Source organism: Panthera pardus, unplaced genomic scaffold (assembly GCF_024362965.1).
Source record: "Panthera pardus isolate Hobbes unplaced genomic scaffold, ASM2436296v1 HiC_scaffold_15, whole genome shotgun sequence".
In the NCBI taxonomy this organism is placed as follows: Eukaryota; Metazoa; Chordata; class Mammalia; order Carnivora; family Felidae; genus Panthera; species Panthera pardus.
Window position 1 is genome coordinate 40,883,155 of NW_026526710.1, and position 12,706 is coordinate 40,895,860.

Here is a 12,706-nt window from a genome sequence, read left to right on the forward strand (position 1 = left end):
GTCTTAAAAATATGGCACCCGTGGGATGCCTGGGTGGTTCAGTCAGTTGAGCGTCCAACTTCGGCTCAGGTCACGATCTCGCAGTTTGTGAGTTTGAGCTCTGCATCGGGCTCTGTGCTTATATGTCAGAGCCTGGAGCCTGCGGCTGATGCTGTGTCTCCCTCTCTCTCTGCCCCTCCACCGCTTATGCTCTGTCTCTCTCAAAAATAAATAAACATTAAAAAATAAATTTAAAAAATATGGCACCCGTGGCAGGTGCTTTATTAACCGAAATTTGTGGTAGAAGGGAGAGGTGGGGCTGCCCACTTCAGAGAAATTTTCCTTCTTCAATGGGAAAAAATTGGGGAACCAGATTAACCTCACATCCTGGCTATTATAAGTCACAGTGCAAGCAGCAGAGTTGAGAAGGTTAATCGGCATTTGATTAAAGGGAAGTGGACTGCAGCTGTTTCGTATTTGCCTAAATGTTTATGCATGTAAATGTTAAGTCAGAGAAGTGGCCAGTGCGGTTTTAGACCTCAGTGTTAAAGTGAATTCAGATTTTAGCCCACAGGACAAGGAGTGGTAGTAAATAAAAATCTGTAATTAATAAAACCATCTAAAATGGGAAAGAGGATTCAGAAAAGGGTCTTTGTTCTCCGCTCTGATTTTACGCAGACTTCTTTTGGGTCAAAGTGTGTTATATTGTTTTTTTCTTTTTAACTTCCTATTACGTCCCTTTTCATTAATGAAATAACACTGTCGTCCTGATTGTTTCCAAATTAGAGATCAAGACATTGAGTTGGTCTGCTCTGTATAGTTCTTGGAAACTGGTGATACATGTTGGGCAACTTGATCTGTGACAATAACAAGGATTAACCATAACATGTAAAAATCCGCCTACTATTGTATTTTAAAATGGGCTCTGTGTAGGAGACTTGCACCTACATTTTCCATTCACATAACAGAAATGTCTGGAACAGGATGTCATGACTAAAGCACAGATAAAATTTGGATGTTGAGAGAAGAGAATTTGTATGCGTTGTTTCTTCTGAACTTGGGAAAGATAAAGATACGCACCTGACCCTTTAGTCCTTGGGATAAACCTAAGGGTGGTTAGTTCTTCTGATTGAGCGAGGAAGAAGAATGCTCTTGAGTTTTTCTCACTGAAATGTCAGGTGTTTCACTGAGCAAATTCTGTGCCAGAGGGGAAAACCTGGGCTGTCTAGTTCATGGAACTTACCTGTATTTCTTCTTCCAATGGGGAAAAAAAAAAAAAAATCCAGACCCACCTGTCAGCCAGTGCCCTGTGGCAGATCTTAGAGACTCAAGGTCAAGATGAACACTTATTTTTTTGACTCCGAAATTACAACTGTACGTGACCATGATTTCATTGGATGAACAGCACAAAGTAAGGACTTTTCTGGTACTCTTCCTTCTAAGTTTCTTCTGTTTCTTTCTAGCATAATACAGCTGGTGTGAACTGTGAAATCTGTGCTAAGGGTTATTACCGCCCTTACGGCGTTCCAGTGGATGCCCCACATGGCTGCATCCGTAAGTTTCATTTTGACTCGGTGTGTCTTAGAGTGTCGGTACTGTACCACTTTGGCGTGGTCACCGGGCTAAACTCTGATGGGCTAGTAGCTCCCTTCCCTCCCTCTTTTTTCACATTGTTGATTCTACTCCTTCTAGCTGTGTGACCTCAGCTGGCTACATAATCTCCCTGAGCCTCAGATTTCTTATATATAAATGGGACTGATAATACAGGCATACCTTGGAGATATTGCGGGTTCGAGTCTAAACCACCACGAGAAAGTGATTATTGCAGTAAAGCGACTATTGCAATACAGTGGGTTGAATGAATGTTTTGGTCTCCCAGTGTCTATCAAAGTTATGTTTACCCGATACCGTAGCCATAGCCTATTCGGTGTGCAATAGCATCATGTCTAAAAAAAAGTACATACCTTAATGAAAAAATACTTTGTTGCTAAAAAGTGTTAACCATCACCTGAGCTTTCAGCTAGTTGTAATCACTGACCGCAGTAATAATGAAAAAGTTTGAAATGTTGGGAGAATTCTCAAAATGTAACAGGGACACAAAGCAAGCAAATGCTGTTGGAAAAAGTGTGCTGATCGACTTGCTCAATGCAGGGTGGCCACAAACTGTCAATTTCTAAAAAAAAAAAAACAAAAAAAAAACATAGTATCTGCGAAGCACAATAAAGAAAAGCACAATAAAACGAGGTATGCCTGCTATTCCCTAAGATAGAATGAAATGCCATCAGAAGCACCTAGGAAGACACAAAGTGTTGGGCTCCTCACGTTACTAGCCCTGTAACCAATGTTCCTCCATTTTCCTCATGTTTCTGCGAGCTCCAATAGTTTCAAATTTTTGTCTGAATTAGCATCAAGACAACATAGTCATAATTTCATGGATCTAATAATAGTCATCGTATCTAAAATAGCTATGATTTATTGAGCACTCATTATATGCACGGGGTTGTGAAATACTTCCACAAATGTCTGATGCAACCAACTCACACTGTATTATTATTTTCATTTTTAGATCTGGAGAAACTGAACTGAGTAGTTAAATATTTGAGCCCAGGTGGCAAAACCCGCTAACTGGTAGCTCCAGGATACAGGTTCTATCTGTCTGGTGCCTCTGTGCCTTTTCACATCCGTGATACAGATAGATGCCCTGGGTTTTCCCTGGGGAACTGTCAGACACAGGTCAGACTGGACTTTGCCCTCCATGTGTAATCTGTTTTATGTTTGGTGGCTGTCACAGTTGGAAAGCAGTTCCAGGCCTGAAGTTGGCCGCTGTGCCCACTGTACCCCCAGATTCATTCTTCGTATCACTAATATTTGAGGGCATCCAAGTCCAAAGAATGTGTGGACTCCGATTTGCCCCTCTGTTGGGCATTCATCCTTGTTAAAAGAGTGCTCCTGTCTTCCCTCCCTCTCCCACATCGTCCCACGAGGTCTGTCCATCCCTTTTCTTGTGCCCACGAAGAATAGGCTTTAGCAAAGGAGACCAGGACACTGTGAATGCAGACGTACGTGCTCTGGAATCTCAGAGCAGTCTCCATCACTGTTCCAGCCTCTTTCTTCATCACTGAAGTGGTCTCGCAGAGATATTATAGGCTATAGCGTAAAGAATCCACAGGACACGTACATCTTAAGCAAGTTAAGCAGAGGACACCAGGAGAAGCCAGGCTGGGGGATGCTTGATGCCCATGGCCTCTCTAGTTTCCCAGTTTCTCACAGGATATGTACTTAGCTGGGTTATGACAGTATTTTTGCTGTCTAAGGTGAGGACTTTCCAGGTCAAGGAAAGGTCCCAAGTGAGGAGCTACCAAGCCTCTTACAGCCCAAGTATGTCTGTCTGGAATGCAAACCTAGTAGTCGTGTTGGTTGCAAAACTGCCTTTAGTAAGTCCTATCACTGGAATCTAACATTCGGGTTATGGGTAGAGTCTTGTGCTGTCCACATATGAGATGTTGATGTCCAGGCATCCCACACTTGTGACTGCATCACACTTGCGTAATGATGACCACCCTGGACATTCACAGTTGGCTCGTGGCCAGGAGGGGCTGTGTCCAACAGACCTACCAGGGGCTACAGCACACGTCCACCCAGCCCCCTCTGATTGTAATCTCTGCAGACCTTTCTTCTTCTGCAGTGAGCTGGGCAGTGCTCAGTGTAATAAACTATATTCTGGAGAACTCAGAAGCCTATCTGAGTTCTCTGGGGGCCCCTGGGGTTTGATCATTGCAAACTATTGACGGGGTATGAAGTAGAAAACAGGCTGTGCCCTTTCAAGAATAACCGTGACCGATAGTAGAGCATTAAACATCGCCTGAGAAGTCCTGGGGACATAGCTACCATATTAAGTGCAGTGAAGGGAAGGACTGATCTCTGAACCCTGATGTTTCTCGTAGCTTGCAGCTGTAACCCCGAACATGCAGATGACTGTGAGCCGGGCTCAGGCCGCTGCAAGTGCAAACCGAATTTCCGCGGAGACAACTGTGAGGAATGTGCAGTTGGGTACTATAATTTCCCGTTTTGCTTGAGTAAGTAGCGGCTGCAGAAGGAGAGGCCTCCTTTCTTGGCACATAGCTGGGCCTTGTGCATTAATTCCCGAGAGCACGGCAGGCGGTGGGGGGCTCACCACAGAAATGGGGCCAGGTATGCTGTGTTTACATGGAAGTGTTGCCAAAAGTTCAGAACATAAAGTTTATATGAGTACATTTTATAGTCAGTTGTTTATGTCTGGTGATTACGTTAGGTTGTACCATAGTATTATCCCAGTAGGTCAGAGAGGTCAAATATTGGCAATTTCAATTTAACAGTGATCCATGCGTGTGATTTTTGTTCAAAAAAAACCTGGAAGAAATGTCAACGGTACCAGATGTCCATGTGCATACGCATTGTTTTGGGTGGCAGGGGGATATGTTTCCCCTTTCCCCCACTGTGTGATAGGCCAAGTTATCATGGGCTCCACCCCTCCCCACTGCAGTGATCTGAGTATCTCAGCATCTCAGAGAGAAAAAGTATGTATCTTGTAGAAACACTATAGAACATGAAGCAGGAGAGTCTGAAACCAACTCTGCAAATTGTTACAAGAGCCATGGTTCTGTTTGTTCTGCAAAAGTGTAAACACTGCACTGTCCTGTTAGGACAAAGAAACACTGTCTCAACCAACCCCCCCCCCCCCCCCGCCATTACTGCATTGGTTCTTGCTTTCCCAGCTCTGCGTGGCAGGAAAAGCGGACCGAGTTGTGGGGACATGGGGGCAGGGCACATGTGAATGGGGTGACTATATGTCCTGGCTCACACCTGCTGTCCCAGGGGAATTCTGAACCTAGCACCCCCTCCTACCATTGAGTATCCTGATTTGGAGGATGAGAGCTCTTTGAGAGAGAAAGAGCACAAACAGAGGAGGGGCAGAGAGAGAGAGAGGAGGACACAGGATCTGAAGCAGGCTCCAGGCTCTGAGCTGTCAGCACAGAGCCTGATGTGGGGCTCGAACCCACGAGATGTGAAATCATGACCTGAGCTGAGGTCGACTGCTTAACTGACTGAGTCACCCAGGCTGCCTGAAAGCAATTTTTTTTTTTTTAAGGAACGAATTTTTAAGCCCAAACATAGTAGCACTGAATTGAGGTTTAGTCAGTTTAGAATCTGTAATTATTAGATACAGGATGAGCAGAAATTGTAGTTGCCTTTTTAGTGACCAAAAAACAAAACAAAACAAAACCTTGAAACAATTTTGTGGCATCAGTCAAATTTTAGGGGGAAAAACTTGAAAAAAAAACAAAATCTATTTTCAATTTTACATTAAAAAACCAATAAATGTTAGAGAAACCAAGCTCATCCTTGCTCAGACTGAGACATAGCTATTGCGAGCACAAAATATCCATTTCAGTTCATTTAATATACAAATCAGAACATCTGACCAGTCTGGTTTCAGTTGTTATTATTTTCAATATGGCAAGCGGTATTGCCTTTCTCTAAATTAGGCTCTACATGCTACTTTGCAGTAAGTTTGAAGGGCTTCCTTCTAGTTTGTGCAACTTAATGTTTTACTTTACTATCTCCTTAATCTTTCTCTGTCTTTTTTTAAAAACAATTTTTCTAGGAATTCCCATATTCCCTATTTCTACCCCAAGTCCAGAAGATTCAGTAGCTGGAGATATGAAAGGCAAGTACCTTCTCTTTTGCTTTAACGTCAATGGAAATGTTATGCTCCATATTATTTTTCTGCTTCCTGTGCCCACTAACTACTGTGCCCAAGCTTTAATGGTCCTTACTGGAGCATGATGGGTGCCTTGTGGGGCTGTCCTATTTCAGTTCCTCACCACCCATCATTCTCTGTTTTAGTCTGTCTTTTGCGTGATGCTACCTGATTAAGGAAACTAAACAGAGCTTGAAATGTAGATCACTTGCTTGCCCAAAACTTCCGGTGGCGGTCCGTTGCTACTGTCTTAGTTGGGTTCTACGTGCAGAGACCCCGAGAAAAGATTGAAGCACAAGCAAATGATTCGGGATATGATCCCAGGAGACATCAGTAAGAGGGTGAGTCAGGGAGTGAAGGGAGCTGTTAGCAAGCAAGGTCCGCCTGTACCACCTGGAGCTCCATTCCCCTAGGCGACTCTAGGCGACAGCACAGAACTTGCTCAGCATTATCCCAGCTGAAGGGATACCTTCAGTGACTTGCCATCAATGGAAGGTTGCTTTGGGGGCATCGACTCTGGTACTTCCGGCTTGGTATGCTGGAAGGCCAAGGGGCTCCTTCGGCCAGAGGGGGTACCCCTGGGCAGAGAGTGGCAGAGGTGTGCAGGAAGCAGCCTTTGGGGTAGAGAGGTGAGTGCCGAGAGGGTGTGGGTGCTACACCTACCTAATCACTCATTCCACAAGTATTTTATGATCACCTATTATGTGTTCAGCACATTCTGTGTGCTGGAAACTTATCAGTGAAGAGAATAGAGAAAGATTCCCAGCTCTCCTATAGCTTATATTCCAGTGGAGGGACTCCTACAATAACAAAAATAATATATAAGCCACTAAATAAATAAAATCTCTCTGTGTTAGATTATCATATGCAAGGTTGTGTGCTGCACAAAGGTGCTATTTTTAAGGCGGGGGGGGGGCTTTCACATGGTAGGCATAAACTAACCCATATGAGGAATATTCTAGGTCTTGAGGTTTGATTCTGGAGCTGTGGGCAGTTTCCTGTGTAAACCCATAATGGCACACGTGGGGGCATACACACTCAGAAAGGCACACCACATGTTCACGGCCCGTGACTGTGCCCCTTTCTGGATCATGTTCCCATCATCCACTGAGTTTGCTTCTCACCCCCCAGGGTGCCAGTAGCAGCCTGATGGTCACATGCTCATGTCATTGGGGTGGAGGTAATGCCAGGTGGAGGTGAGCACATGTGCCTCTCCTCCCGCTGGGTCCAGGGTTCGGGTGGGCAGAGAAGGGGCACTTGTGACCAGTCAAGAAGATGGTCTCTGGAAAGCTCTCTCTGGCAGATTTCCATTTCTGCAACACTATAGCGGCTCAAGGGATGTGCTGGAGGTAGCCTTGGCCATGAGTGCTGTGCAGAACGTAAGTCTGGGAGAGAAGTGAGGGAATGTGAGGTTTGCAGATTTAAATAGGGTTGTCGAGGAGGGACCTTATTGAAGAGATAAGCAAGGACCTTAGGGGGTGAGTGGTGAGCTCTGCAGGTACCTGGGGACAAGCACCCAGACCCAGGAAAGAGCCAATGCAAAGTCCTTGGGGCAGGAACATGGGGGGAGGGGGTGTTCATGGAACCAAAAGGAGAGCAGGGTGTGAAAGCGGAGTGAACACAGCAAGAGAGGTAAGGAAGGGAAGTGTTGGGGGCCAGATGGCAGGCCCTTGTCACCCACTGCAAAGACTTTACCTTCTATTCTCAGAGAGGAGCCATGCACAGTTTGCATAGACAAATGGCATTGTATAAGGAACTCCATGGCGACTGGTGTTGAAAACCAGTTGTAGGAGGAGAAAAGAGGAAGCAGGGAGATGTCCTGGAAGGCTACTGTGATCATCTGTGAGGGAGAGACGATGGTGGCTCAGAACAAGGACGTGTCAGTGGTGGTGACAGGAAGTGGACAGAATGTGGCTATAATCTGAAGATAGAGACACCAGGACTCCCCAGGGGATTGCTGGCTTAGAGGTGGGATATGAGAGAAAGCGAGGCCGCTGGGGTGATTCCAAGGCTTCTGGATGGGGCAAACAGGAGGAAGAGGTGCCATTTGTTGAAGGCGGGAAAGGCTGCAGAAGACAAGGTGAAGTGCAAGGCTGGGGGGGGTGGTGGGGAGGTAGATGCAGTGGTGGGAACTTAGGGATGCTATGTTCTGGCCATTCCTTCTTTTTCCTCTATGGAGTAAGAATCAAGGTCAGGGGCAGAAGGTGAGGTTGGGGAGGAAGCTTTGGGGTTGAAGAGACGGAAGGTGTGTTAAGAGTCATCTCAGAATGTGGGGGAGGGAGTGGGTGTGGGGAATGTCCTAGGACTTGGGGGCAGCACAGTGGGCTGACCTGAGGTTAGGTAATGTGATCCTGTTTACCTTCCTGTTTTCCTTCCTCCTTCTGCCCTACCCGTACCCAGCTCCTCTGAGCAAACCACTGGGCTCTGCATTGTTATGAGGGGTATTGTCTAAAGCCTTCACCAGACACTTGGTCGCTTGAGGACAGCACAGCAACTATGGTTCTAACTCCCACAGTATCTACCCTGCCCACAGCGGGCAGTATCCTGTCCACAGTGGCTGTCTGCAAACGTTTCCTTAATGTCTGTTCGTTGACTAGAATGGAACTCTGCTTTTGAGCCTTGATTACACCACACATCTTGGGTTTTCTTCCACAAAAATGTTTTAGATCTCCCATTTACCATCTGTTTCCAGTAATTCCTTTGTTAGTCCATTCTTTTTCTCCCCCACTAGACTGCTGGTAACTTCAGGAAAAGAAATTTAATTGAATTTGAAGGACTGTTCAGACATCTGTTAGAAAATATGAGGGAAGCCTTAGAATACAGCCTCAAGGAAAAGAAGGTTCAGTGAATGCAGTGAGATCTATCTGGGAATTTGAATACACAGATATTACTTCAATTTGGTCTTTGATTATTGCATTTTATTTTATTTTTTTAATGTTTACTTATTTATTTTTGAGAGAGAGAGAGAGAGAAAGAGAGGGGGATGCTGGGGAGGGGCAGGGAAAGAGGGAGACACAGAATCTGAAGCAGGCTCCAGGCTCTGAGTTGTCAGCACAGAGCCCAATGCAGGGCTTGAACTCATAGACTGCGAGATCATGACCTCAGCTAAAGTTGGATGCTTAACTAACTGCACCACCTAGGTGCCCCTTTGATTATTGCATTTTAAAAACACCCAGTTGAGGGCTCATTCAGTTAAACGTCTGATAATATCAGATATCGATAATATCGAGCACCCGAGCACCCCGGAGAGTTTGAATTCATGAAGGTCCATTGACGTTTTCATGTTTTCTAGTACAGTGGTTCTGAAACAGGGCTGTGTTTTAGAATCCCTTGCTTTTACAAAGTGGAAATTCCTCTGTAGCACTCCAGATCTTAATCTGCCTTTTCCAGGATGAAGTCCAGGCTTATCTTTTGAAGAGGTTTTCCAGATGATTCTGATGTATGTCTCTTGTTAAGAACCACTACTTTACTAAAAATCCTGCTTAATGGTTGGCAAACTTGCCTGCAAAGGGTCAGATGGTAAATGTTTTTAGATTTGTAGGTGCAGCTGCAAAAAGTCAACTTTGTTGTTGTACCGGGGAAGCGACCATAGTCAACATGTAAATGTGAGATCTTGGCTGTGTCCCAGTAAAACTTTTATTTACTAAAACAGGGATGGGTTTGGTTCTTGGGCCATAGATTACAGGTCGTGGCATTATATCAGAATTCTGGGTTTAGGATTCCACTGCCAGGTAATTGTATTTTCCCGGGAGATTCCAAAGTGCAGCAAAGATTGAGAACCACTTTTCTAGGAAATCCATACGCTCAGTTCCAGACACAATGACTTGAAGCCAAAGGACAGAACAGTTTTGCAGATCACAATGTTTGCAGGGTTTTTTTTTTCCATTATATTTCATGACCTTGGATATTATCAGGGTTTTCTGGGGCCAAGTGATCATTTATATCCACTCAAGATTTATTTCTAGGAAATTAGTGTATCTTCGACACATCTTCAAGGGCTCCATTTGAAAACGACAGCATATGCGAAACATACACTCTAGAGGGACACTAGCCTACAGGCACGTGTACGCTTTTATGCCTCCAAGTTCAAAGAGCAGGGACCAGCGGAAAAACAGCTGCAGGAAGACTCCAGGTGCTTACTTTACTTTACCTAGGAGATTGAGGCAAGCTGGGGATGGTTATGGAAAGCTGTCCATGTGGCCTGAAGACATGAGTGCCCAGCCGGTTTCTTGACAAATATCATAGAAAGGGTTTGATTCTTGCAGTCACTTTATAATTAGCAAGATGCCTTTGCCAGAGCTTTGAGGTCAGTGTGACTGGGGCTGGAGGACGCGCTAACGGTGGGAGCTCGGGTCGGGGCAGCAGCCGCTGGGGCATGCTTTCCTGGCCGTCCTTCCCCGGCCCGGGCATTTCATCCGCTTGGCAGGGTGGGGAGTCTGTTGTCATGGAGACCTGTCAGCTAAGGCTTCAGGATGGACAGGCAAATTCTGATATCTCAGTTTGGAGGCTCTGTATGGATGCCAGTAAAATAGAATTCAAGGAATCGTGTTTACGAAAAAGAACTGAAGGTGTTCAAGAGACTATTTAGTGTATTCTTCATTCAGAATGAATGTACCCGCCCTGTACTAGGCACTGCCCAGGCAGCTGACTGCCTCACAGTCCCCACTCCCTGGCAGCTCCCAGTCCTGTGAAAACACAGGCAGGTGAACAGTTACAGCAGCAGGAGTTAACACTATGGCTGCGTGAGAACACAAAGCTATGGAAGCATGCAGGATGGGGGGCATCCTTACGGAATGAAGAGGGGAAGGGAGGCAGGCAGGAAGGAGGAGGGTAGAGGCTGTGGGAGGACTCCCCAGAGCAGGAGAAGGAGCGGGGTCTTGGAGCATGAAGGAGTTAGCCAGGCATAGGGACAGCTGAGAGAAGCCATGGGGATACGAGAGGGGATGGCTGGTAGGTTCCTGGGGCTGGATCAGGGGAACGGGGAAGAAGTTCAGGAGGTGGAGAGGATTAGGGAAAGACCAGGATGGGCAGCCAGGCTCAGATGTGCAGGTTGAAGGGGGGGGAAGGGGAGCCATATCCATGGAGGATATCGAAGATTTGTATATTTATGGTGGCCATTGTACGGCAAGGGTCAGGAAAGCATCTTGACAAGGGACACTTTTTCTAGTTTGTGCAAAGGTGCTGCTTAGGGTGCTGGCAGCCTGGCAGATTTTGAAGGGGTTACTGTGTCACACACGTCAAAGACTTTGGGTTGTGTCCTGAAAGTGTTGTGTCACCCTTGGGGGATTTAAACTGGAAAATGATACGAGGTGAGAAGGTTGGCGTTTTAGAAAGATCTCTCTTGATACCAGCTTGGAGAATGGATTGGAAGGGAGCAAGATGGGAAGCAGACAGCCTGGTTAGGAGGCTCTATAAATAATCTAGGCAAACAAGGGTGAAGCCCTGGATGAAGACTCTGGAACTCTGGAAGCAGAGGAAGATTCCAGGGACTTTCCTGAGGTACAATCATTATGACCCAGTGGGGAGGTGTGGGGAGGTGAGGCAGACGTGAGGGGGCCCTCATGGTTTCTGACTCTGTGTGGGACTGTTTGCTAGGTAAGGAAGAGGAAATGTTGAAAAGTGATTTTCAGAAACAGTTTTTTTTAAATTTTTTTAAATATTTATTTATTTTTAAAAAACAATTTTTTTAACGTTTATTTATTTTTGAGACAGAGACAGAGCATGAACGGGAAAGGGTCAGAGAGAGGGAGACACAGAATCTGAAACAGGCTCCAGGCTCTGAGCTGTCAGCACAGAGCCCGATGCGGGGCTTGAACTCATGGACCGAGAGATCATGACCTGAGCCGAAGTTGGTCGCTTAACCGACAGAGCCACCCAGGCACCCCAAAATATTTATTTATTTTTGAGAGAGACAGAGACAGAGTGTGAGCAGGGGAAGGGCATTGAGAAAGGGAGACAGAATCCAGAGCAGGCTCCAGGCTCTGAGCTGTCAGCACAGAGCCTGACCCGGGGCTTGAACTCACAGACTGTGAGATCATGACCTGAGCCGAAGTTGGACGCTTAACCAACTGAGCCACCCAGGCGCCCCCAGAAACAGTTTAAAAAATGCATAGGTACCAGATGCTTTCTTTCTGTTCACAGATGGTTATAAATAAGGATTCTTTGGGCCTCGATGCCAGTGGTAAAGTCCAGTTTCTTACTGAATTCCAGTGCTTGGTTTCAATGCCAAGACCGTAACCGACAGTAAAGCGTTCCCTTCCCTGAGGACTCACATGCTGGTCTCAGGGTTCCTGGAGGGTGAGAATGGAAACCGCAAAACCTGTCGTGACCTGGGCTCAGAAATCACATCAGAGCACTTTCACTTCCTTCTATGGGTCAAAGCACAAGTCATGAGGCCATTCAGTGATTTCAGTAATTAAAGTGTTGTGAAAGAACCAACAGCAATGGGAGAGAAGAGCCGAGGGGGGGGGGGGAGGGGGAAGGGGAGGGCTTGTGCGGGTTGGTTGGGGGAGACCCTCCTAGGAGAGGACGAGAAAGAACCGGAAAGGGGCATTACAGGCAGAGGGAACAGCCAGAGCAAAGGCCCTGAGGTGGCAGAGCACATGTTTGAGGGAATGGAAGCAGCCTGACTGCTGGGAAGGCCTTGGTCCTGGAGGATTAAGCGAGACAACCCACCTGTAGCCCCCAGAGCCATGGCTGGCACATAGTAGGGCTGGATTTATGTTCATTTCTTTTCTTATAAAAAATGGAAGGTAGAAATATGTTTGATTCAAGATTGTCATTAGGTAGGAGTCTATTAACTTGAAGTTTTACTGTACAAGGCTAAGATTTGGGAAAAAACAAAGTATTTCCATGGGAGTAGGTAGGTTTTTTGTTTTGTTTTCTTTTGTTTTAGAGAGAGAGGGAGAGAGAGTGCAAGCAGGGGAGAGGGGTTGAGGGAGAGAGAGAGAATCCCAAGCAGGCTCCATGCTTAGCACAGAGCCTGAT

At 46.1% G+C, this 12,706-nt stretch overlaps 1 protein-coding gene across 2 annotated transcripts in view; it reads left to right on the plus strand.

Annotated features, from left to right (window-relative positions):
- Window positions 1-12,706, plus strand: part of LAMA3 (laminin subunit alpha 3) — a 272,359-nt gene that overhangs the window by 91,837 nt on the left and 167,816 nt on the right. For both annotated transcript variants that reach the window (XM_019465535.2, XM_019465536.2), the window contains exons 9-11: window positions 1,443-1,533; window positions 3,924-4,055; window positions 5,624-5,686. In XM_019465535.2, the coding sequence (XP_019321080.2) occupies window positions 1,443-1,533; window positions 3,924-4,055; window positions 5,624-5,686 (286 nt within the window). The remainder of the gene's footprint in view (window positions 1-1,442; window positions 1,534-3,923; window positions 4,056-5,623; window positions 5,687-12,706) is intronic.